General features: G+C 38.3%; 3 protein-coding genes across 3 annotated transcripts; 2 read left to right on the top strand and 1 right to left on the bottom strand.

Moving 5' to 3' along the window:
- Positions 1–443: 443 nt before the first annotated feature.
- On the bottom strand, positions 444–9,448 carry ctsf (cathepsin F). Its single transcript, XM_077247474.1, has 14 exons — positions 9,094–9,448; positions 8,105–8,224; positions 7,682–7,763; positions 7,424–7,482; positions 7,242–7,314; positions 6,359–6,472; positions 6,028–6,176; positions 5,670–5,766; positions 4,387–4,467; positions 4,159–4,278; positions 3,280–3,344; positions 2,894–2,984; positions 2,625–2,683; positions 444–1,428 (listed from the first exon to the last, which is right to left on the bottom strand). The coding sequence occupies exons 1-14, from the start codon at positions 9,328–9,330 to the stop codon at positions 1,354–1,356; spliced, it is 1,422 nt and encodes a 473-aa protein (XP_077103589.1). The 5' UTR covers positions 9,331–9,448; the 3' UTR covers positions 444–1,353.
- trpt1 (tRNA phosphotransferase 1) lies at positions 9,403–15,694 on the top strand. The gene is made up of 7 exons (XM_077247475.1): positions 9,403–10,087; positions 11,426–11,507; positions 11,735–11,904; positions 14,043–14,220; positions 14,441–14,497; positions 14,603–14,713; positions 14,859–15,694. Exons 1-7 carry the CDS (start codon positions 10,037–10,039, stop codon positions 14,879–14,881), a joined length of 672 nt encoding a protein of 223 aa, XP_077103590.1. The 5' UTR covers positions 9,403–10,036; the 3' UTR covers positions 14,882–15,694.
- Positions 15,695–16,452: 758 nt separating this feature from the next.
- LOC143756765 (uncharacterized) lies at positions 16,453–25,882 on the top strand. Its single transcript, XM_077247468.1, has 2 exons — positions 16,453–16,905; positions 17,210–25,882. Exon 2 carries the CDS (start codon positions 17,307–17,309, stop codon positions 24,741–24,743), a length of 7,437 nt encoding a protein of 2,478 aa, XP_077103583.1. The 5' UTR covers positions 16,453–16,905; positions 17,210–17,306; the 3' UTR covers positions 24,744–25,882.
- The last annotated feature ends 859 nt before the right edge of the window (positions 25,883–26,741 follow it).

The raw sequence follows: 26,741 nt of genomic DNA on the forward strand, positions 1-26,741 counted from the left end.
ACATGTATGTGATATAAAATAATTCCTGCAAGGTTCAGGGTTGTACATGGTCAAATTAAGATGTCTGTCTTGTACTTGTAAAGCAATACAAAAAAGTTTATCTTTCCCTTAAGATTTGCATTTTTATTTTATTTTTGCTTGGTTTCTGTTTTTAATGCTCATTGTAATCATCTATGACTCAAATGTGCAACAATTCAAGTTCCACTTTTAACTCTGGTATACTTAATATGTTGTAAGAAACACTAGCCCAGTGTGTCAAAACAAATCAGAAACCTCTGAGGTTAACTGTAGTTCTCTTGCTTCGTTTCCTGTTGCGATTGCTTCCATCATGGGTGTTTTGTGCAGTTTCAAATGGCTCAAATTTAGGACTAATTTAAGCCTGAATATTTCTCGATTATTGATCTTACAAAAACATGGCAGTTATGACAGCGTGAAGCACAACGGACACGTTTGGGAGTTTATTCAGCAATACAGGTTTGATAATACATTAGAGATACAGCTAAGAGATTGATCTTTTCTAACACAAAACCTCAAATAAATCTTACATTGTGTGTTTGGAAAAAGCATCAGCAACTTTTTCCCATGCATCCAAATATACTCAAAAATGAGGAAGATGTAAGGGGGAAAAGAGCCACGCTTACATTAACGGAATGATCACAATATACTGTGCAAATTCATAGTGTGCAAAATCTGGTTTCCAAGACTAGTAGCTTAAAAATATTCAGTAAAATGTACTCAGAAGTCTAAAATTCACTGTTGAAAATTGTTAATTGCTAATCTATTCAGCAGAGTTAAAAGAGAACATGACACAAGCTCAGTGTTTTTGGAATTGAATAAAAGATATATAATTAAATACATAATAACAAAACTAAAGTAAAGCACAAAATATGTGACTAAATTATCTAAAATCACAACACGTTTAATGTTTGTATCAGTAACGTGGTAAACAGTGTGCTGTTATCTTGTCCTTTGCTATTTGGTTATTTGCTGTGTCCGTAACATCACTGCACATGAGGATCTGAGGTAATGTATGTTAAATTCAGCTATTCTGAATGGAATGACTGATGACTAAAGCACAGGAGAGAAATACTTCACATATTTGAGCTATGGAGAATTATGTGCTTATATGGATGAAATATGTTCAGAATGTGTTTTACACTTTTGTTCACAGGTCACATGATGAAAAACCTCTGTAAAGGATCATCACATCTTCACAATGAATGTTTTTGTATCCATGCTGTAGCTGTGTGTGTGTGTGTGTGTGTGTGTGTGTGTGTGTGTGTGTGTGTGTGTGTGTGTGTGTGTTTGTTTGTGTGTGTGTGTGTGTGTGTGTGTGTGTGTGTGTTTCTGTTTCTAATTCACAATTGCAGATGAGCACATCTTGTTGATTCCACACAGTCTGGATCCTCTGTACAGGTAATAGTAACCCTATGAAAGAAGTATAGGAAAAACTTTAACATTTCTGTGATAATAGACATTACATAGACTAACATACATACTTATAAGTTATGAGCTGGACCAAATGTTTTCAAGAATAGTTATATGATGATTTTGGCAGAAAGTCTACATGTATAAGTAATGTTATACTCTAATGGCAAATCTAAAAACACAATTTTTAGATCCTTTTCCATTAATCATTTTCTAACAATCAAACTTAGTTAACATGTTAAAGTGCCCCTATTATGCTATTTTCAAGGTTCTTTATTTTATTCTGGAGGTCTCCTACATTAGGTTTACATGCACCTACAGTCAAAAAACACTTTTTCTCATAATATAAACTGCAACATCACCTCTTTTCTCAGTGTTAGAAACCATTTAATAAGGAATTTGGTCTCTCTAACCCAACCTTTCTGAAAGTCTGCTCCAATTGGTCAGATGATTGAGTCTGTTGCGATTGGTCTACCGCTTACAGCGCGTGTCAGAAAGCAAACGTCCATTACCATATCTAAATTTCAGCTCCGGAGCTTCCTCAGCACTTGATGCACAATGATACGACCAGTAAAGATAGCGTCAGTTTTACCGTATTAATTCCAGCGAGAGTCCTTATCCTTGGGAAGCGCATGTAAGGTGGATTTGCTTTTGCTGCTCAGAAAACACCATCTCCTCGACATGTCAACAACACGAACCAAACTCTTCTAGTCTACACTACAATTACAGCGTTTGAGGGTCTAAGTACACGTGGTTCACGGACAATGAAGACCATAGGCTGGAATTCTGCAAACTTGTTATAAACCTACGTAGGTTCAAGCAGGAAGTTAGCCTGGAATTACTGACGACTTGTTTCAGGCAGTTCAGAATCGATTGTTTCTTTTAGGAGAAAATAACTTTTTTTACCATGCACTTTGATCCTTAAAACTTTGGAGAGCTTTTACATTCACAACCAGCTATATTATACACTGCCATGAAAGGTAATATTCGAAAAAGCATAGGGGCACTTTGTAAACATCAGTAATGTTTTTTCCAGCATCAGTCAAGAATGGAAGTCTACAGAGGCCAAATGTATCATATAATAATGATCTCTGCTATTTTCTTAATAATACATGGTATATGCGACTGAGATACAAGCAGAAATAATTTTATTTGCGTGTGTCATACTGCACATTCAGGTGATTTGTTTTTCATACCTGCTCTCCATAGTCCTCTCCCCAGCTGTTCTTGATGGCCCAGAATGGAACGCCATTACCTGCACACAAAAGCAGAAAAATGATACTCCAAAATCACTTTGAGCACTACGCGACTCTGTTGCCTGGTTCTACATAGCTGTAAATGGTATTATATCCAAGGTATTTTGAAATGGCCATTTGCAAAGCCTTGCCGTTAAACACCTGAATTTCAGATCTGTATAAGTACAAACCATTTAAATTATATACTCATATTGAATATATATACTCACGTTGTCCGTATCCCACAAGCAGCACAGCATGATCAATCATCCAGGGGTTGCAGAAGATTTTTAGAGGATGAGACACTCCCTTTCTGTAGAACTAAAGACATCAACAAAATTGTTTAAAAAGGGCAACTTCAGCAAGTAACCAGGTAAAACAGCATTTTGTTTTTGTAGTACCAGACATATAGCCTATACTTGAGTGTACATTAGCACCAGAAACGTGTGCTTTAAAAAAAAAAAAAAAAACTTTTCTTATAAATGATATCCCTCATTATTACATACTGATTGTGAAGTATGCTGAAGTGTATAACAAACATTATTGGGCAATATATTTTCATTACACATTTATGCAAGCTAAAAGTATAATTTTCCATTGTTCGTTTTTGTGTTACCTGCATTGCAAAAGCATTAAGGGCAGCAGACACTGGACCATTCTCAGCCAGCCAAGCAGCAATAACTACAAGACATGAGAAGAATCAAGACATTTTAGATTAAAAGACAGACTGGAAACTCACTACTACTTTAAATGTTTGGTTCAGTAAAAAAAAAAGTGTTTTTTTTGTTGTTGAAGAAATTAATACTTTTATTCAGCAAAGATGCATTCAGTTGACATGACAGTAAATAAATGTATAATGTTACAAAAGATTTATTTAAAATAAATGCTGCTCTTTTTAATTTACTGTTCATCAAAGAATTATGAAAAATATCAGTTTTCACACAGAAAAGCAGCACAAGCTACAACAATCGATTTCAATTGAACAATTTCAACATTGATAATAAATGTTTCTTGAGCATCAAATCGGCATATTAGACTGATTTCTGGAGGATCATGTGACACTGAAGACTGGAGTAATGATGCCGAAACTTCAGCTTTGATAACAGGAATAAATGAAATTTAAAATAAATTTAAATTGAAAACAGTTATATAAAGTTGTAAAAATCTTTTTGCAATATTTCTGTTTTACTGTAATTTATCAAATAAATGCTCCCTTGGTGAGCAACATACAAAAAAATCCCTTTAAACACTGGGTGAGCTATAATTTTCAATGGTACTATATATTTACATTTTAAGTAAGATTAGCTTATAGCACATATTTCTTTCCAAATGTTCTGATAAAATACATTTGATATTTTTAATTTCCTGCTTTAATTCCTCTAGTGCAGGTATTTCCATCATCAGTGTTGTTTTAATGTTTTTAATTTAATTGTGTTTAATAACACATCTCTATTTTCCTCATTTCCATCACCTCTATTATTTTTCTCTCACTCACCGTTTTCATCGTTGGGCAGCTCAACAGAGTCGTTAATGTAGGCGGCCACCTTCCCTGTCGAGAAATCACATCTCTGCTTTTGTCCTGTGTAGCTGTAGTCTGTTTCTGTCTCAAGACCTCCTTTAGGGGTGAAAAAAGCACACTTATTTAGGACATGTTTACTCTTACAGATTCCCTGTAGGTTATTTGCCTAATCTAGGGAATGACCTCCACTATGTTATTTCTTACCAAGCTTCTCGATGGCTTCATAAGCATTAGACGGCAGCCCACCTCCACATGCCTGGTCCAGCCTATCACAGTCCACTAATTCTGTTATGTAAAGAGGTGAGAGCAAACAAAGGAATTTAAACTCACATTTAGAATAACACTTTCCCCCCCATGTTTTATCTCATGTTATGTACGGTGTTCGCTGAGGCGCGGCATTCATCTGGCAGCATTTGTGATATGTGACCCTGGATGACAAAACCAGTCATATGGGTAATTTTTTTTAAATTGAGATTTATACATCACATGAAATCTGAATAAATAAGCTTTCCATTGATGTATGGTTTGTTAGGATAGGACGATATTTGGCCGAGATACAACTATTTGAAAATCTGGAATCTGAGGGTGCAAAAAATCGAAACATTGAGAAAATCGCCTATAAAGTTGTCCATTTATGTTCGCGATTGTGCTGCATTCACTCACAAAAATAAATGTTTTATACATTTATGGTAGGAAATTTACAAAATATCTTCATGGAACATGATCTTTACTTAATATCCTAATGATTTTTGGCATAAAAGAAAAATTGAAAATTTTTGTAAACTTTTCCCACAAATATACCCGTGCTACTTAAGACTGGTTTTGTGATCCAGGGTCACATATGGACATTGTCACCTCAAATCATGAAGCTTGTTGAGGAAAGGTTTGCTATTCCTTTTCCACATCAATCTAGAACAGTTGTGGCAAATTTTCTCAAACACGAAAAGTGCCTTTGTTAATTTTTGAGGGGGAAAAAACACTACTTTTCAAAAGTTAGGGGTCTGTAAGATTTTTTTTTTTTTAAGAAGTCTTATGCTCACCAAGGCTGCATTTATTTGATAACAAAAATACAGTAAAAACAAATTGTGAAATATTACAATTCACAATGCCTGTTTTTGTATTGTAATATATTTAAAAATGTCATTTATTCCTGTGATCAAAGCTGAATTTTCAGCATCATTACTCCAGTCTTCAGTGTCACATGATCCTTCAGAAATCATTCTAATATGCTTATTTGGTGCTCAAGAAACACTTCTTACTATTATCAATGTTGATAATAAACAGTTATGCTGCTTATTATTTTGTGTAAACCGTGAAATTCTTTGAAGAGAAAGTTCAAAAGAACAGCATTTATAATCTTGTCACATTAAAATTGTCTTTTTCAGTCACTTTTGATCAATTTAATGCAATAAAACAATTAATTTCTTTCAAAACAGAAATCTTTCTGACCCCTTTTTGAACGGTAGTGTGGTACAGTATATATTTACCCTGCTCGGAGAGGGAAAGCAGCTCTCCCGTTTTCTTGAACCACTGTCCCTCAATGTTTCCAGTCACAGAAAATGCCCAGCAAGAGCCACACATGCCCTGCAACCGACAGTCAATTAAAACAATTACAATAAACCTCTTCATTTAAGTTTAACTCTGCAGACATACAAAGCATTCATATTTCGCTGATTCACTCATCTTTTATCATACTAATCTTAATTCAGTGACCCCCTATCCCATTGTCAAGCACTCTGAGTGTACTGTAGCATCTAAAAGCACAATATTAAAAATCAATGCTTCATTCAAATACACCTCGTGATTAATTCTAAAGGTTGATGCGAGTTAATCTGGCAGTCATACCTGGTTCTTGACAGAACTGACCGCCCCGTGGTCCCTCCAGTCCCAGCTGTCAGGAGCTGCCTTGCTGGACGGGGTCGCTGGCTTCATCTCCTTCTTCAAACTCCACTGACTCAGCACTGGGTTCAGGTACATCATTCTAAACTCATCCTCTACACACATCGATATGATTAGTACATTATAGAGAGACTTGCACGTGTTTTTTTGGGACAACAGGAATGCACATATGAATTATATATATATTTTTTTTATTATTATTATGATTTTGGCCCTGTCACTCCTCACTAATTGGTATTTTCCTGAGCAACAAAAATGATCAAATCCATAAACATACCTGTGAGGTCACTGAACTTGGTGACCCCGTACTCAGCTGACCCCTGTTCCAGGGATTGCAGTGTTTGTGCCGTTTTCATATTCTCCTGGAAAATGCGCAAACGCTTCTCTGCCTCTGTGGAGTTCAGTGGATCAGTGGTTAATCTTTTAGTTAGTCTAAAAGATTAGGTTAGTCTTTTAATTGTGTATGTGCAATAGAAATAGATATTAGCTGACATACTAGAAAACTTATCAGTTTACATTATGGCTATCCATGTGATAGGTATTATACATTAAAATAACTTAAAAATCACTTATACAATATTATAATCTATTTCACTGTAAAATGTACAGGTGTGACAAATTTATTGTAATCTAAAGTACACTACCGTTTGGGGTTGGTAAGATTTGTTAATGTTTTTGAATGTCTCTTCCACACCAAGACTGCATTTATGTGATCAAAAAATACAAATACAATAATAAAATATTGTCACAACTTAATTTAATTTTCTATTGTAATATATTTGAAACTGTAATTTATTGCTGTGATGCAAAGCTGAATTTTCAGCATCATTACTCTAGTCTTCAGTGTCACATGATTCTTCAGAAAGCATTCTATGATGATGATTTGCTGCTTAAAAAATATTTGTTATTATTAACAATGTTAAAAACAGTTATGCTGCTTCATATTTTAGTGTAAACCGTGAAAAAAAATTCAGGATTTTTTGATGAATAGAAAGTTCGGAAGAACAGCATTTATTTGAAATAAAAAAGTTTTGTAATATTATAAATGTCTTCACTTCACTTTTGATCAATTCAATGCATCCTTGCTGAATAAAATAAATTATTTAAAAAAAAAAAATCCTACTGAACCTTTTGAATGGTAGTGTATATTTGTGTCTTACCTTCTTGGGAGCTGTATGTTCGGTTGTATGTGATTATAAAGTTTTTAAACTGGGTCAAAAGCTCCACAGTTTCCTGTAAAAAGCAAACAAAACAACAAAGCAATCCATCATGAAAAGCTCACAAATGTTTAATTAACTGTTGCGAATATGTTATGACATATTTTAACTGTACATTGCATTACCTTCATGGGTTTGCCATGGGTTAGGGGTACAGATGCAACCTTTTTGAGCTCCTTGGAAACTAAGACATAACACAATATCAAGGTGACTACAAATGCATGTTGGGTAGAAAACCATTAAAAGTGGATGTATGATAAAAATCACTTTAAATCCGGTCTTAAAACATAATAATGAGAATGCATGTCTGCTTTAAACCACAGCAGTATATTATGTGATGAAGATGATTTGGACAGATCTGCCATCTGTCCCAGGCTACTGACCCGCAGGCTCGCATTTCTGTTTAAGCAGGGTGGATTTACTTTCCCAGGGAATGTCCCAAACCTCAAACAAACAAACCTCCGTCTGTGGAGAGACAGAGAATGGGTGTTATTTAGTAGAGAGAATGTGCATAGTAAATTTACAATGGGCAAGTTCAACTTCTGCCAAAGTGGTGCTGGTTTGCTAATTGTATTGGTATTTAAATGAACAAAAGCATGGGGTTATTATGCTGGATTTGTGCTACGGAATGGAATTGATCATTTTGTACGTTAAATCAAAATCCCGTACATGCTAATAATGAACCCCCCCCCCAAAAAAATCCCACCTTAAATGGGTCATGCAGTGCATTTTGACTATTAAGAGTTTGCCATTACAGACTCTGAGTAGTGACGTTTTATACGGATTAAGGATTAGTGTTTGCTCACCTTCTGTTTGTGGGGCTCTGGGAAAAATTCGCAGGTGTCCACAGCGCTCAGCTCTAGGGATTTCTTACACTGGGTGCTTCCAATCTCTACCATAATACTGTACCGAATACCTTTCACCAGCTATGGAAAACAGAACAGAAATTAAAGACACAAATCACAAGTGAATATCTATGGCTCTGTCATATCAAACTTATATAAAGAAATCTTGATAACACTTCTGATTTGTTAACATGAACTAACAATGTGCAATATATATTTTTTACAGCAACTTTTATTATTGTTAGTTAATACAAATGTTCATGTTAGTTAACAGTGTAGGCTATTAACTTATTGTTAACAATTTCTGATGAAAAAAATGTAGAAGTAAATGTTGAGATTAACATTAACTAAGATAAATAAATGCATGAGTATTGTTTATTCTTTGTGACTAAATCATAATACATTGGTTACATATTTCAATAAAGATTTATATATTTACTTGATAATGATTACTTTCTAATAATAATTTATTTAACTAAATACATTGTTACACAACAATTATATCACAAACTGAAAGGATTTGAGCTATTTATACAACAGTGGGCTTTAAACGACATTTAAATATACCGTCCTACAAACATTGGTAAATGCTCATAAGTACGCAGCTTTCCCTTTATCTACTGTAATAAACTGCTGCGCAAAAGGCGCGCAGTGTTGTGCTGCTTAAATCCGATCAACACTGTTATGTATGAGGCCTCTGCGCACGCTCTGCGCTTGTTTACGTCTAATCACATGAATGCGGTAAAAATAACTCCTTATAATAAACTTCATGTCCAGTATCGGAATCGCGAAATAAATAGTCACACTAAATGAAACATAAACCATGATAATATTAAAAATTATTATATTCTGTCTATAGTTATATTATATGCAGAATTGTATAATGGTTTTGCATCCGTTAATAACATTGTATATATTAGAAATTGTAAACGGATGATTTATCATTTTACCTGTTTGCTGGCCGACAGGATTTTGCTAACACGGCGTATATGCATCGCGTTGGAGCCCATATTATATCGTTCCTCGGCAAATTTCACTGCTTTCATAACCCCCGGGTCTGACTCCGACAGACGGACCGGGGATCCCGGAGCTCCGATAACCGGGCGATCTGGGACATCTTCTGTACCCAGAACCAAAGCGACCAGCACGCAGCAGGCGATGACGGGGTAACCGCGGATAGAGGACATGTTGTCGAGCTCTCAGAACAGAAAGGTGCGGCGTAAGAACAGGTTTTGAGATCGTAAGCCCGCAGTGTTTTGTTGCTCCACACGTCAGTTCAGTCTGCGAGCCGCCCCGCACAAAGATGGATGACTGATGATGTGATGCCTCTCTGTATCGGGGCGGGGCATGTTTCTTTAAAAGCTGAATAATAATAATAATAATAATAAATGATTTGCTTGTGGTTATAATAAGAAGACAATTATTGGTAATTAAAAATAAAGGAAATATTTTTTTCTTTTAAAGATTGTGGGGGGTAATGGTGTTACCAACAAATAGGCCTACTATATTTTTTATTTAATCTATATTTAAATCATGTTTTATCGATAATTCACATCTCATCAAAATGATTAAATCAGTGCAGTCACCCCCGCTAGACGGCGTAGGATCTCAGGAAATATAAGACTTATTCTTTACTGCTCCCTGTTGGTCAATGCATGAATGGGCTCTTTAATGGCTGCTTCCACTATCGACAAGATAGTGAAGTTCAGCAAGAGAAGAGAGAAGTTCAGCGAAGACAAGAGAAGTTCAGCAACAAAAGCTTGTGGAAAGGAGTTAAAATATACAGTTTTTGTATAGGTAAATAATCAGAGAGGAATTATACGAAACAGATGTAACTGCATTAGTCCATATATCTGCTGTGTTTGTGAATTATACTACTACAACAAGTGTGACATGGAGAGAAGAGGAAGAGGAAGAGGAGGGCGAGGAAACCGAAACGAAGAGGTGGGAAGAGAAACGATCATTCATTCGTTATGTATAATGCACGCGGTCCTCTTACTAGTGTCACACTAACATTTACAATGGTTATTACAATTTTACCGTAATTTTTTTAATTCTTAGGCTACATCTTGACCAAACACCAAGATTTGGTGTTCAAATGTATAATTACTCAATATGAGCTCATTCAAGCTACTTGCTTAACAATTATATATTGCCGTTCAAAAGTTTGGGGTCTGTAAGATTTTCAAGTCTCTTCTGCTCACCAAGGCTGCATTTATTTGATTAAAAATACAAAACAAACCCAGTAATATTGTGAAATATTATTTCCATGTAAAACAGCTGTTTTCAATGTGAATATATAGTAAAGTGTAATTTATTCATGTGATCAAAGCTGAATTTTCAGCATCATTACTCCAGTCTTCAGTGTCACATGATCCTTCAGAAATCATTCTAATATGATGATTTGATGCTCAAGAAACATTTATGATTATTATCAATGTTGAAAACAGTTGTGTACCATTTTCTTTAGGATTCTTTGATGAACAGAAAGTTAAAAACAACAGCATTTATTTGAAATAGAATATTTTGTAACATTATAAATGTATTTACTGTCACTTTTGTTCAATTTAATTCCTTCTTGATAAAAATATTGATTTATTTTATTTATTTTCCCAAAAAATAAAATAAAAATTCTTACTGACCCCAAAGTTTTGAACGGTAGTGTTTAATGTTACAAAAGATTCTATTTCAGATAAATGCTGTTCTTTTGAACTTTCTATACATCAAAGAATCCTGAAATAAAAATGTAAATAAGTGTTTTCAACATTGATAATAATGAGAACTGTTTCTTGAGCATCAAATCATCATATTAGAATGATTTCTGAAGGATCATGTGACACTGAAGTGACTGGAGTAATGATGCTGATAATTCAGCTTTGATCAGAGGAATAAATTACACTTTACTATATATTCACTTAGAAAACAGCTGTTTTACATGGAAATTATATTTCACAATATTACTGGGTTTGTGTTGTATTTTTAATCAAATAAATGCAGCCTTGGGGAGCAGAAGAGACTTATTTTAAAAAAAATCTTACCGAAAAAAAAATCTTACCCCAAACTTTTGAACGGCAGTGTATACACACACACACACACACACACACACACACACACACACACACACACACACACACACACTATATGGTTAAAGTATATCAGGTCACATTTCAGTGTGAAAAGTAATGAACGTATTTTGTCAACTGCCCCGTTACTGTGGTAAAGTTTTGAAAGGGTCTGTGCACTTTAATGAATTGTTATATTTCTCTTTTGTGTGTATTTCAGAGCAGAGATATGCGCCTGTCTAAATCTCTATCTTATGTATTACGCCATGGTGCCAATAAGATGGGTCTTCAGATGAACTCAGGTAAGAAGTGATATCCACAAACTGTATGATTCATAACACTCCGTCTTGCTTACAAAATTGTTATTTAGGTATTGTGTTTGTGCGGAATGAAGTTCTTGTGGAGAATGATTCCTGTTAATATTGGACTAGACGGCAAATGATTCATTCTCTTAGTACATGTTTTGGATTCAGTTTTTTTTAATCATCCCTGTTGTCTGTCTGTAATTCTTATGTGACCTTGTCTGCAGATGGCTTTGTATTTGTGGAGGAACTTCTCGTTCATCAGCAGTTCCGCTCATTTTCATTCGAGGATGTGGAGCGAGTGGTGGCCACCGATGACAAACAGCGATTCAAGCTTTGCAACCACACTGAGGATGGTCGTCTTCTGATACGAGCCAATCAGGGTCACTCAGTGGAAGTCAGTGTAGTTCAGAAGTCATGTAAAGTCTACAGTCTTAATTTAAGATATATAGGTTTAAAGTAGTCAAGTAAATAGACATCAGAAAATGGGTACACTGGTCATAAAGGGATGGACATGGTCAGCAACAATAAATAACGTTTAAATGATCCACAATTGGTACTAAGGGGCCCAAAGTACGGAAGTTTGTTGCACATAACCCCCATTACACCACCACCACCAGCTTGAACCATTGATACAAGGCAGGATGAACTCATGCTTTGATGTTGTTTACGTCAAATTCTGACCCTGCCATCTGAATGTCGCAGCAGAAATTCACACTCATCTGACCAGGCAACGTTTTTCCAATCTTCTATTGTCCAGTTTTAGTGAGTACGTGTGAATTATTGCCTCAGTTTTTTGTTCTTAGCTGACAGTGGCACCGGTGTGTGTTCTGCTGCTGTTGTTCATCTGCTTCAAGGTACGGCTTGTTGGGTGTTAAGAGATGCTCTCCTGCAGACCTCGGTTGTAATGAGTGGTTGTTTGAGTTACTGTTGCCTTTCTATCAGCTGAACTGGTCTGGTCATTCTCCTCTGACCTCTGGCATTAAAGTAACACCAGGTAACTTTTGCTCTCGGGGTCCCCCTGCAGTTGGGAAACAGTATTGTCCTCTACTACTGTCGTAAACTCTGTCATCGTGCATTTGTTGACAACCATGATAGCCCTGAACACTGTAGGAGGAGGTCACATGCAGTTGTTCTGCTTGCGTCGCGTGTGAAATGTCTTCATCCCAGGTACAGTGGCATATATTTCAGCATGTCATATGAATATAATATCATGGGTTTTATTTTTTTTCTAACGACAAATGATCGCGATGATCACGTTTACAAGCCAGTTTCATTATAGTAGCCTAGTCTATTGGTTACCGTTTTACTGAATCTATATGATACTTCAATGCAATCTTTGAGTGGTAGATAATAACCATATATCGTCAATATTATAATATCAAGCTACCATAAATAAATCTGCAAATTTTACAAATCGATTTACATTATAGCTTGAGGCAAGACAAGTAATCATTACCTGATTCATGAAGATAAACGGAGGATAAGATAGCTTCCGTAACATAGTCAGGCAGACAAAAAAACACCCCAGACTACGGGGTGTCATTGGTTGTTGCGTTAAATGTTACCCAGATACAATAGTGCTATTTTCTGATTGGCTAACAACACCAACAAGACGCGCTTGAATTCATGCCTGTTCCACAGTGAGAGCGGCGCGGCCAGAGTTTTGGGCGCTGCGACATATTAAATATATTACAAATAGTTTTTCAGCGTGAGAAATACAGTGTGTGGCGGGAGAGCGTGACAAAAGACCGAAACCAGTGACTGTCACGCTCAGTGCGTGACACTTGACAGCCCTGGGATTTTAAGGAAGCGGCGGTGGCGGTGGAAGTGACCGTATATGCCGTAAAGCAGTCGAGTTTTGTAGTTCTCTTTGTTCGCCGGTTACTACCCGAAACCCGAAGTTTAAAAGTACGATAAAAAGCGCTACAGACCCCGTCAGGCTATGCTAGACGTGTCATTCAACCTATTGTAAGTCGATGTACCATCACAAGAGACTTGGAAATATATTATGAAGGTTGAAAAGTTATCTGGTGTTACTTTAAACAAGGTATTTTCACCCACAGAACTGCCGCTTTCTGGATATTTTTTCTTTTTCGGACAATTCTTTGTAAACCCTAGAGATGGTTGTGCATGAAAATCCCAGTGGATCAGCAGTTTCTAAAATACTCAGACCAGCCCGTCTAGCACCAACAACCATGTCACGTTCAAAGTCACTTAAATCACCTGTCTTCCCCATTCTGATGCTCAGTTTGCACATCAGCGGATCATCTTGACCATGTCTACTTGCCTAAATGCATTGAGTTGCTGCCATCTGATTAGCTGATTAAATTTGCATTAACGAGCAGTTGAACGTGTACCTCTTCAGGTGTATATATCATTTGTGATGTACTAATCTAGTTTATACACAGAAAAGTGTCTGTTAAATAAATAAATGTAATGTAAATCTTACAGATTCTTTAAATTTAAAAAATATGATGCAAATTGTGTGATTTATTTATTCATTTAACTTATCCTAGAATGTGTCTCTTCAAGGTTACAGATCTGGAGTTGAGAGTGGTTGCACTTGATGATCCGGACTATCCAAGAGAAGCTGTTCATGGCTCATACATGAATCACTGGCCCTCTATACGCAGTCAGGGCCTCAGCAGAATGACCAGAACTCACATACACCTGGCACCTGGGCTACCTGGAGAGGGCAAAGTCATCAGTGGTGAGTGACATGCAGTACAGATTAGATACTTTTCTAGAGATCTATATAATTCATGTGAGTATGTAAGTATGTATTTAGGCATGCATGTATGCACAACACATTAGGATAGCAGAAAGCATTCCATACCAAGATGTGCTTACAGAAGCATGCAATTCACCTTATATGTAATTCAGGTCATTTACAGTTCAATGTAAACAACAGTTCTCTTTTCTATTTATAGGTATGAGACAGAGTTGTGATTTGGCTGTGTATATTGATGTTGCGAAAGCTATGTCAGGTATTAAGAAATCATTTTTTGAAACCTGTAAAAAGATAATTTACATTTAAGAATTATAGTGCAGAAGTACCTAATTGATCACTCTCCCCACTGGTTGGTCTTCAGATGGGATTAAGTTCTTCTGGTCTGAGAACGGTGTGCTGTTGACCCCCGGAGATGCTGCTGGGTTTTTAGCACCATGCTATTTCTCTCGAGTACAAAGCCTAAAACCTTCACGTGAGTCACTTTCACAGCCAGATCTTTAATTTTCTTTCCATGTACTGTAATTAAATAAAACTGTAGCTTACAATATATGCATTTGATATTTTACAGTGCACATTGGTGATAATTCGATTTTAAGAGCTGTTTTTTTTTCTTACAGCTTGTGAAATTGAACTTCGTTAGCTGTTGGAGAAGATCTCTTTCTGACTATAAAACCAAAAATTGGAGATGTTCATTCGACCTATCTAAATAAAAACAACAAAATGGTTCAGTTGTACAATCAGGCTACATTGTTTATTATCAGGGTTGATTAGACCCCAGAATCAATAGAAATAAGACTGAATTCTGATAAAATGAACAACACCCACAGATGACTTTGGAAAGGATTCATGGGAACACATGTACATGTTGGTCTTTTTATTTGTGACTTTAACCTCATGTAAAACTGCCGTGCAGTTGGACAATGGTTAGCGGATATGCTCTGTTAGATTGAGTCATGATGTTCATGCAGGAAATTAACAATTAAGGGAATAGTGTTGGTGCAGTGTTAGAATTAATTCATTAAAATACGCTATTTATTATGTATTTTTAGCATTTTATTTTATTTTATTTTCAGGTACACAGCCTGTGTCTTGTAATCCCCAAACAAGGACAAAATTCTAGCTTTAGAATTTCCTGGACTACATACTGTATCATTAATATATTATCGAGTCAGCAGCATATCTGATAGGTTGTGTGATGTTTTGCATACATATTGTCAAGTGAGATCCTACGCCTGTTTATTTGTGGGGCAGTTTCCCCCCACTGCATATTTGTCAAAAAATAGAATATCTAAATACACTGACCTCAAGATAGAGATGTGTCATGTTACTGCAGGGGGATTTCTGCAAGCATATTTATGTGCATTGCCCTAGATAGAGACTAATAACAGGCAAAGATGTTTTTTATTAAATGCTTTTGTGTTGTCTTATTAAAATTACTACAGTTTTCTGTGAACTAGACTCATGCTGGCTTTCAGTTGACTTTTCAGACACAACTACTAGAAATGGCTGCTTAACAAAACAATTTCTATTCTAACCAGTTTTGTAGAAGCTCACAACCATTCAGTCAAAGATATTAAATATCAGGTGGCTTCATGAGATGCAAGTCTCTAGCTTTAATTCATGGTCATTGAGAATTGTGTTTTGACTGTCCATCAGCTGATCAAAGACCTATTCTTGGTACTGTCAAGCTGCTGTGCTTTTAGATTTCTATCAGTAGTTGTGTGAACACAAAATCCCATTGCAGAAGTCCTCAGCATTCTTTCACTATAAGGTGGTGGACTATTTTGTAACCACACGAAACAAATATTCTTAGATGCTCTGAACAATAGGCAAAAAAAAGTGGAAAGGAGAAGATAGATTATGTCACAAGTTCAAGTGGTCACTAGGTTAAATCACTGATGTTTAATGCAATTTTATTTACTTGTAAATAATTTTGAATTGACAGCATTTTTAAGCTCAAAGCAATTATTTATGCTGTATTTCAATTTTATAAGGCTCTTTAGATGAAAGTGTCTGCTAAACAAATCGATGTAAATGTAAGGAAGAGTTTTTAAGAGCTGGATGTTGCAATCTAATACTACAGAAGTTCAGTTGGTGTATATTTTGTAAAGTTGCCATTTTGTGTCCTCTGTGTGTCTCTAGGCAGCCTCTAAAAGCAAAGTTTCCCCTAATAGAAGAGGTCTAAAATTAGTTAGCCTCTACGACTGTCTTGGCCTAGTGTGTCAGTGTCTATTCCATCGCAGCACCTGCTCCTAGCTGTAACACCCTATTAAGCTTAGCAGAGACATGTACCTATGTCCAAGCATGATTAAAAAAGCTTCAGGTCAGATTCGTGTCCTTTTTCCTTGCATGCTTGTGTCTCTTTAAAAAAAAAAAAAGATGGTGTCAATTAACGTTTGAAATAGCCAGGCTCCGTGAGCTTAGACAGGGCTAACGGTACAGGAGCCGTAGCATGTTTTTGTGACTTAGCTTGAGGGGCTGGACATATCTGTGCTCTGAGTGGCCTGTTACGATGAAGTGTCAGTTTGGCACTCTGAAAACTGGATCCCCCTGTTGGAGCCTCATTCACTGCTCATGGTATAGTGCATAACTGTCCCCTGTAGATGATCTCTGGAGGGGCTGTTCCATTCAAACTCGCATATGGACAGAAAACATCAGAAAAAGGCAAGTATCATATCTGATGAATTTTATGTGAACTTTGATATCTGCATGTATGTTGTAACATGTTTCACCTTACAACATTACTGTATATATTTGTATGTTTGAGAGAAGTTATAAGAGTAATCCTCTAATCTGATTAGTAATACTGTTTACTATTATTAAGCAGACTTTCGTATGTGCAAAGTAACTATAATTTGCTCTCAGAAGATGAACTTGCTATATAAAGCTACAAGAAAACATTTTGTCATGAGAATTATATTCTCTTTACAGTAACAAGTTTTCGTGACTGTTTCTTTTGATGTTTCAGATCTGAAAACATTCAACAACTGCTGAATGACCAGTTCAGGCATTTATAGATGGCACAAGTGTGACAACCCAATGCCTGTGCTATCTGAAGTGAAGGAATGGAGCGCTGGGTTCTAGAGGGAGACAGTTACTCTTTCCTTCGCAGTGCTCCACAAACGTTCAACCTGCAGAGTCGTGAAGGGCCAAATCGTGTGGAGATTTTTGACATCACTTCAATCCCCAACCATCGTAATGCTATATCTGAAACAACCTGCCTATGTGACATTTTTGGGGATGACGGCGACTCGCCATCGCTTTCCAGTAGCCCAGCCTCTGTGACATTTGTCAGAAGAGAAGTGTATCAGCCTTTTCCAACAGATGATGCCAATGACTCTTTTGGATCTTATCACACTGCCAATGGATCTGACTTAAGCGACAATATTGAAGTCACTTACAACACACCTTCTCCAAAAAATATACTGGATTTTTCCACGTGGGAGAACAGGGAATCACATCCACATTCAGATGAATCAAACATCTTATCTGATTCTAAAAATGGACTTAACCCACTTGATTACACACCACCTGCAACCAAAGTGAATGTTAATGACCTTTCACATACTGGGAACATTTGGAAAGAACCTAAAGTGTCAGTGAGCGCTGCCCCAGTGAATGCAAAGAAATGTACAAATGCTTCTGAACCACAGGACATGGATTCAACACCAGCTATAAATCAGATTATTCCAGAAAAGGATCTTTCTAATCCTACATCTTGCCCTTCAGAGGAGAAAGAACCTGCCACTTTGGAGCAAGAAGAATTTATTACAGCACCTCAACATACAAGTACAAGCCCATTTTTATATAAACAAGACTGCATACTTAAATTTGAGTCTACTTACTGTGAACCCTTGGCAGAATCTTCACTTGAACAAAATAATGTGGTGTCTTCTGAGAGCAATGAAAATATGAACTACTATAGTCAACAAGAGGAAAATGTTCTACTTGCACAAAGGATGATTATCAGTGGCTCTGCATCAGAACTGTCAAACACGTCTCCAACAGACTGCCATCCTATTCAGGAAATGTCTACTTCACCTGCAAACAGAGACAATATCCTACCCATACCCAGTGTCATGCCAGAGCTCAGATTAACCTCAATCTCCCCTCTAAGCAGGGAAATTAGCTCCACACCTGCATCCACAGGTAGATATTCACCTGAGCTGTTGAATTTGTGCTCAACTCAAGTGGGGAACACTTCAGAGTTTCCAGACTTGAAGGACACTTATGGTGCATCTTCTTCAGTATCTAAATCTACCAGAAATGATGTGAAAATAGATTCCCTTTCTGTGTCTGCAATTTCCACTGAAACAAGAGGACAGGTGTGCTCATCCATAGATGGCAGAGAAAATCTGGAATCACCTGAGATCCATGAAACCTGCTCTTCTCCTGATCACTCAGCACCTGCTTACTCACCAGAACCAATAATAATTCACTCACATGTGGGTTACAATATCAGCCCTTCACCTACAAATGAAATAATAATTTCTTCAACTGAACCTGAACCCTCACCATCCTCCCCTATAAGTACAAAGATTGACTACAGGGATATCTTCTCATCTCCTGATCACTCAGAACCAGCTAACATTCACTCATCTGTGGGTTACACCATCAGTCCATCACCTACAATTGAGAGAATAATTTCTTCAACTGAACCTGAAGCCTCACCATCCTTCCCTGTAAGCACAAATATTTACTACAGAGATATCTGCTCCTCTCCTAATCACTCAGAACCAGTAAACATTAACTTTTCCGTGGGTTACACCATCAGTCCATCACCTACAAATGAGAGAATCATTTCTTCAACTAAACCTGAAGACTCACCATCCTCCCCTGTAAGCACAAAGATTGACTACAGAGATATCTGCTCCTCTCCTGATCATTCAGAACCAGTAAAACTTCACTCTTCTCTGGGTTACACCCTCAGTCCATCACCTACAAATGAGAAAGCGGTTTATTCAACTGAAACTGATCCCTCAAAATCTTCCCTCTGCTGTCATGTTGATATCTACTCCTCTTCTCACTCCGTTCCAGCTCACTCATCAGAACCGATGGGTTATACCATCAGCCAGTCACCTACAAATGAGAGAATGGTTTATTCAACAGAACCTGATGACCTGCCATCCACCCCTGCCATCACAGAAAATGACTACAGAGCAACACCAACATGCAGTAGAGATTCCACGCCTGCGTTAAGGAGCATTACCTCCACTCCAAACAGCAGAGAACACTACCTTACACCAGAGCCCATTTCCCCAACCTCTTCACTAGAATTGAGATCAGTCAGCTGCTCACCTGAAATCAAAACAATATCTTATTGTGTTCTGCCACAAAATACAAAATACCCTGTGATTGGAGGCATCACATATAATGTTTCACCAAATGAAGATTTAGCACAATCCCCTGTGGTAGAGCCAACTGTCTGTGGCAACTCTTCTGAAATATCCAACTCTCTTTTTGGAAATGACACCTCTGTCTCACCTACCTCAAGGAACTTTTTGTCAACACCAGAGAGTAAATCAAGGCCCTCATCAACTGCATTAGACCATACCAGAGACACAGCACTATCCCCTGATCTCCAGACCGAGCCTTCCATCCGTCTTGAAAAAGCAGAAAATCTGTCTTTACCCATAATCTTTAAGGTAAAGAATCATCAATCTCCTAAACCAATAGACAGTGATCATTTTAATGACGTTGATGACACAGAGATCTTCAAAAGCAGTTCATCTGTTCTAGATGAATGTGCAGGCGGTGGACCACAAATTCTTAGCCAAATGCAGATCATGCAAGATTCACCATCTAAACCTTCAGGATTGTCCACAGTAAAAATGGAGCAAAATCAGGAAATTGTCACTGACAACACAACAGATGTAACTGTCTGCGGAACACCAGCCTCTCTGAGTCCATGTGTCTCATCTGTGCCAATGCCAGTGACATCTGTAGAAAAGAAACAATGCCATATTGAGGTTTATGAAAGCAACAAGGGAACAGAAATGTTGGAAAATGATTGCCCAAGCAGTGACAAGAGGCAAACCCAAGTGCCTGTAGCATTGAGAGAAGGTCCAGGGGTTATCAGTACGGACAGTGGTGGTAAATTGAACTGGCAGCCATGCAGGGAAGAGGAGAGTGGAAAGAGGGAGGGAGAGGGGGAGGAGACTATGAGAAATAGTAGTAACAGAGGGCAACAGGTTGAGCTGTCATTCAGTGCCAGGAATAGAAAAGGACCTGCAGGCCACAGCCCAGCAATCTCAAGTCGAGACCCAAAGTCGGGAATTCCAGCTCGCTGTTATTTTGAGTCGCACCCAACAACTCTCCAGCAACAGAGTCCTCTCAGAGCTAAGGGCTCACAACAAGAGAACAAGGGTGGCGCCAGGAGGCTCCAGTCAACTGCCCAAGGTAAACACAGCAGTGCAGGCTTTCTTTCTCCTGAGTATACTGGTGAGAACTCCAGCATGGGAAGTGAGTTAGATGAAGCAGATAATGAAGTAAAATGGTTTACAGATCTGGCTTTCAGAAGTCTGTCTAGCCCTCAGGTGGATTATTTGGATGTGTACAATTCAAGCCACAGGTCATCAACAAATGTTTCTCAGCAATCGACTGTAGACAGCCCTGGTGCTGTTGCATGGATGACCTACGCAGACTTACGTGGCTCAGCATTACATGAAAACGATGGCTCGTCTTTTCTACCCCGTGACAGCCTGGACCCAAACAAACACTTTGAAATGGGTTTTGAGTGTGTGGATGTTGCTTTAGAGAGCAAAGAAGAGTCCAGTAGAGGAAAGAGGACAGTACCTAAAAGGCAGATACAGCTGTTAAGGCGGAACACAGATGAAACAAAACATAAAGGGAACTCTGAAAATGTTTTGAATTCACCCTCAACAAGTAGGTACTCACAAAACAACCTTGTTCGTCAACATAGCACACCACCTTTTGTGAAAGAGGAGGTTTCCAAGGAGGTACCAGATTCACCACAAAATTACAGGAAAAGGACATTGCAGAAGTCTGTGTCTTTAGATGGTGGCTCCCCTAAGACACAAATGGCATCTTGCATTATCAAGAGCGTGTTGTCAAAGAAAATGCAAGATGCGCAGAAAGACTCACCAAAAAGTGCAGACCCAAGTCCACCTGGAGATAAAAACAAACATCCTCATATCAGCCCCAGCTCTTTTGATGATGTACCAAGTGACATGGAAAGCCAGCAATTTGAATGTACTTTTGAATGTACTTCTAAAGATTTTGCTGTTGAAGAGGAGAGATCTTCACATCGTCAGCTGAAAAAGTGTGCCCCAAAAGTCCCTCCAAAACCATTCTTAAAACCTACATTCTTTAACACTGGGGAAGCTCAGGTTGCTGGCAACATTACAAGGGAAGAAAAAAAGCCTATAGTGGCCCTTACATCAGTTGAAGACAAAATACATGTGAAACAAAACAGCAAGAGTAATAGGAAGGAGGGAAGAGGTGGCCACCTTGGAGAGAAGTGCAAAGGTGACTCAGCAAATGCCAGTGTCAGAAACACAAGTCCTGCTGTTGCCACTCCAGCAATAAGCATGCAGAGCAAAATGACAAGCAGAGAGACAAAGCGCCAAATGACACCAGAAAACCAGGAACAACTGGCTGGAAAAAGTGTATTTATGTCAAAAACTCCAGAAATAACCTTGAAGCCTTCCTCCAACAAAGGGAAAATGACATCTTCTCTGAAAGTGTCTCTATCCCCTGACATAGAACATTCCAGAGAAACATCTGAATCTCAGTCAGTGGAGAGTGCTGCAGAAGATATGAGCATCAAATCTAGTCATAAAGTCATAGAGACAGAAGGAGATGATGAAATCAACAAAACATATGTTAAACATAAAGTTAGGGATGTAAGGAAGTTAGTAAAAAACACATACAACCTCTCTTTCAAAGCGTCAAATTCAACTTCTATTGAAGACACAGTCATTCAAGAGAAAAGAGAGCAGCTGCCACAAACTACTCCAGCCTTACACATTGAATGTAAAGCCATCAGTTGGAAGGACAAACAAACATCAGGTAGCAAAACAATCCACTGTCATGTTGAAAAACAGCCTGTTGACATATCAAAAATATCACAACCATTAGTGGGCATAGATACAAGAAGAGATGCTGACATCCCTAAAATAACATCCAAAGCTTCTTTGTCAAAGACCGAGTCACTACAAAAAGTATCAGATTCTCATTCTACAATCATAAATGGATTACCTGAATCGGATAGTACCACTAAGAGGTCTTATACTCCTTGCGATCAGAGTACTAAAATGCCGCCTAGACCCCCCAGTAAGGAGCGGGAAATTTCTGCATTAGTGGTTCTGCCGGATGGCACATCCAAATCAAATACCTTTGATCTTACAATCCCTGACTCAACTCAAATGGAAGCTACAAGCAACAGCCACTCTGTATCCATGCTACTGAAAGAGAAAGGGATGCAGGCTGATATTGGAGTGTGTGATGTTCTTACAGAAGGTGCAAGTGCTACAGCTAAACATGTCAACAGGCTTGAGGTACCTGTACAGGCCTGTGTATCAGAAGGATTTTCTAGTGAAGCACAATTAAGGGCAGAAAATACAGCATTGCCTGGCAGTCTAACAGCTCTTGTCAACAATTCTTCAAGGACATTCCCACAAAGTGAAAGTCCCAAGGAAATTTGTGAATCATCAAAGGAACAAAAGAAGAAAATAACTGCCACCACAACTATGACACAAAATCCAACTTATCTAGCAACATCTGACAAGCCAGAGGTGAGGTCTTTTTCAAGTAATACAAAAAATAATGCCACACTAGTGAATGCATCAAAAGAGATCGAGTTACCCATACAAGTGAGATCAATATCGACTGATAGGCTAAAGCCATATGTACCACAAAAACCCAGCTATAAACAGTCATTTGCAGAAATTAGGTCAGTGTCAAGTGATACACCAAAAGCAGATGCTCAAACATCATCTGTTATTAAGTATCAAACCAGATTAACTGGTGAATCAAAGAAAAATGAAACACCAATCGTGATACACAAGGATCAAACAAACAATGCTTCATCAAGAGATACAAAAAGACTGGCTGTATCAGCTGTATCAAGCAACAAACCACCACCCATCCCAGCCACAACAACTCCAAGTACTGTGCAGAAATCCACCACGATGACATTGCCCATTCTGGATCAACAGCAATCTTCTGCTTTCTTTCAAACCACCAGTACTTGCCAGCAGCAGACCCCATCATTCAGTCAAGACCATTCAATGTTAGATAGTTCCTTTGCTTCTAACTCATCAGGAGCACAAGTTCTTGGCCACACACAATCTGTGACAAGAGGATCATCTAATGATCGTTTTCACACAGATGACTATCTTTTCTGTGCTTCAGATGATCCCCCCAGCTATGATGAGCGAGAGAGTTTCAGCCCGCTACGGCTGTCAGACTTGCCCCCACAAAGGTCATGCAGGTATCATCCATCCACTAAGCAATCTCCATGCTCCTGCACACCAAGTTCCCACTCACATCAAGGACATCCCCACCACAGTCCACAGGAACGGGTACCAGTAGCCTCTCGGTCTCCAGGCCAAGTCCTTACCTGTCCGGGAGCTCCTCCGCAAGCTCAAGTTCGTCCTCAACAATGCAGACCAGATTCTCTACCAGTCTCCAATACCACAATACCCCACGGTTCAGCTTTGATTCAGCCTCTACACAACCCACGAGCCTGTCCTGTTTCAAACTCACAGTCCTACTGTGATGACCAACCACCAACTTCTGGGCTGCATTCAGACAGACGCCCAGCTAATCATCCTTCACCTCAAGCAGCAGCTTCTGCTCCTTATCATGAGTACTCTCATTCATCTAACATGTCTACTCTGGATCCTAGGCCTCAGTTGTTTAACCCCCAAGATTTGCCACCATCTTTTGCTCATGATTACACAAATGAAGGCCCGGGTGGAGCCAGTGTTTTGTATCCCGAGAATTCAAGTGGGCTCAGCTGTGGCCAAGGTCCTCGTCGTGTTCTTCTTGATCCTGAGACTGGTAAATACTTCTACATTGAGGTACCAATGCAGCCTCTCAGAAAAATGCTGTTTGATCCTGAATTGGGCCAGTATGTGGAAGTCCTCATACCGCAGCAGGCAATGTCCCACTCAGGCCTGTATCCACCAGCTGCACCACCCTACTCCTCTTTGCACAGTCCTGGGTTGTTTGCACCACAGTACCTCCCTTATGCAATGCCATCTTACCCAGCAATCCAAGGCAGTGCCCAACAAGTTCGCCATCCGGAGCCACCTCCTGTCCCCACAACGCTTCACCAGACTTCCTTAAGGTATGGAAGCCCTGCAAGCCAGATTCCAAAAAATGAACAGAAAGGCCACTCATTGCTGGATCAAAGCTATCTTGAGAGCATGTATTATATCCCCACTGGAATGAATGCAAGCCCAAATTCAACCCCTTCTGACTGCTACCACAAGGCACCTTCAAGCATGCCTCCTTCAGGGGGAAGAAGAGCATGAAACAACAGTAGATACATGTGGTCTGTTTACATTTGGAATCTGTTCTAGTCAGCAGCTTTTTTAATTTAAGCTGAATTTTAGAAGTCAACATTTCTACGACAGTATTAATGTTGTTTTTGCTGGTTTATTGAAACAATTTCTATAAAACACAATATGTTAACTGCTCAAAAAGACCCAAAACAGCTTTGCAGTTGTTTTTCTGTTTGCTGTTTTCCTGACATTTATGGTTGTCGTTGTCCTCATGGTTGTCATTATCTGATATTATTTCACTGTATTGTTTATACACTACCCAAGTCCTAGATCTTTATTGCAAAGCCCAATCGTATGCAATGGTAGGCCTTATCTTTCAATTGCTTTCATGATCCAATCAATGTCTTTGAAAACCCTTCATAGATTATTTCTAAAGGGATTTTTTGTTACAGATATAGTAATGTGTGTGGCATTTCACTTCTAAGTTAAGTGATATTTAACAAATACATGATATGACATAACTTATAATTGCTTTGTGCTAGGCCTTTGTTGTGCACTGGGATGTGCAAGTAAATGCTGTACATTTGGGTGGATGAACAAGATCCACCAGTACACTGGTATATAAATCACATATTTTCTATAATCAAAGGATTGCCATTTACTATTTTTTACACATGTATACCCCCTATTAAAGATAACTGTCTGCAAGATCCATGTCTCAGATTTTTCTCATTAAATTATGTTAACTGCCACATATGACCTATTTGAGTAACAGTAAAGCTAAGCCCAGGGGTAAAAGGAGTTTCCAAGTTTGGGAGAACCACACTTGCCAGCCACAACACGCCTTGAATTTAGGGCCACTACTGGGCTGTTTTTATCTCAGGATGACATCTAGTGGGCAAGGTCGAACATCCATGTTCATCATTCTTATTCTTTCTTTCAAGAATGTGAATCATGTGTATGATTTGATGTGCTTTTTGTAAGAGAAAGGAAGAAACAAATATTGGCATCATGCTTTAACCATTCCAAGAATCAATCAAAATTCAGCTAAATGCAGATGTGTATAAATAATATGCCCCCCTCCCCCTCTTTTTTTCTTAAAATAAATTACATTTCCATTACCTCTGTGATCATTTTGTCAGCTGAATAAAACAAGAAGCATGTGTTGACGGGTGATTTATTCTGGGTGTTTCTTTTATTTGGGTGTTCAACATGGCTGATGTTGACATAATGGACCACCATGGTCTTAGCTGTGACGTTTTGTGAAAATGTTTCCACTTATTCGAGCAAACAGTTCAGTCTTCTCCCTTCTCTCAAACTGCAGCCGCACCCATAAATGACTGCATTTGATTTCCTGACCTGTCTGATCATACTGTAAGAAAGGCTGATGGAAGTGTGTGGGCAGACAGCTTTGTGGGGGAGCTGGCCTTACCCCTGTTTGTGGGGTGTTTGACTGAAAACAAAGACATTCAAGTCTGTCTATGACTTCATTCAGGATCCTCTGAGCAGACAGCCAAAGGGAGTAGAGTGGAAATAAAAACAAGAGTGTCTTTACCATAAATGTGTCCTTATGTGCTGAATGGTGAGTCAACTGAAGAACTTATAGATGCAACCACTTAAATACACAAATATGTCACACAATGTTAGGGCTAATGTCAGCGCCAACCATTATCTTCGTGTGTGTGTGTGTGTGAGAGAGAGAGAGAGAGAGAGAGAGAGAGAAATATAATGACTGGCTGACCATAAATAAAGGAATTCAGAATTAAAGAATTGGTTCCATTTCGAAACATGAGTTGAAATTTGGTCAAATTCCATAATGAAGTGGTATTTATTGATTTACAATTCAGAGAAATTCAACAGGGAATGGGAAATGACATGTTCTTTTACCCTGGTCTATAAATTTATAGAATATTACGGAGCCTGGCACATGACATGCAGGAAAAGAAATTGTAAATTGTGCGCATTTATATTATATAGTGCGCAATATTTACTTTTTTTGTCATGTGCGGGGCTCCGCAGCACATAAAG

This window comes from Siphateles boraxobius, unplaced genomic scaffold, assembly GCF_051911475.1.
Source record: "Siphateles boraxobius isolate OS27281-9 unplaced genomic scaffold, OSU_SipBor_1 3, whole genome shotgun sequence".
In the NCBI taxonomy this organism is placed as follows: domain Eukaryota; kingdom Metazoa; phylum Chordata; class Actinopteri; order Cypriniformes; family Leuciscidae; genus Siphateles; species Siphateles boraxobius.

Coding starts and splice junctions, on each gene's coding strand:
- ctsf (XM_077247474.1), bottom strand. CDS start 9,330: ATGTCCTCTATCCGCGGTTACCCCGTCATCGCCTGCTGCGTGCTGGTC. Junction 7,764..8,104: donor CAGAGCCCCACAAACAGAAG/GTGAGCAAACAC, acceptor GTCTCTCCACAG/ACGGAGGTTTGTTTGTTTGA. Junction 7,315..7,423: donor CCCATGGCAAACCCATGAAG/GTAATGCAATGT, acceptor TGCTTTTTACAG/GAAACTGTGGAGCTTTTGAC.
- trpt1 (XM_077247475.1), top strand. CDS start 10,037: ATGGAGAGAAGAGGAAGAGGAAGAGGAGGGCGAGGAAACCGAAACGAA. Junction 11,905..14,042: donor ATCAGGGTCACTCAGTGGAA/GTCAGTGTAGTT, acceptor TGTCTCTTCAAG/GTTACAGATCTGGAGTTGAG. Junction 14,714..14,858: donor ACAAAGCCTAAAACCTTCAC/GTGAGTCACTTT, acceptor TTTTTCTTACAG/CTTGTGAAATTGAACTTCGT.
- LOC143756765 (XM_077247468.1), top strand. CDS start 17,307: ATGGAGCGCTGGGTTCTAGAGGGAGACAGTTACTCTTTCCTTCGCAGT.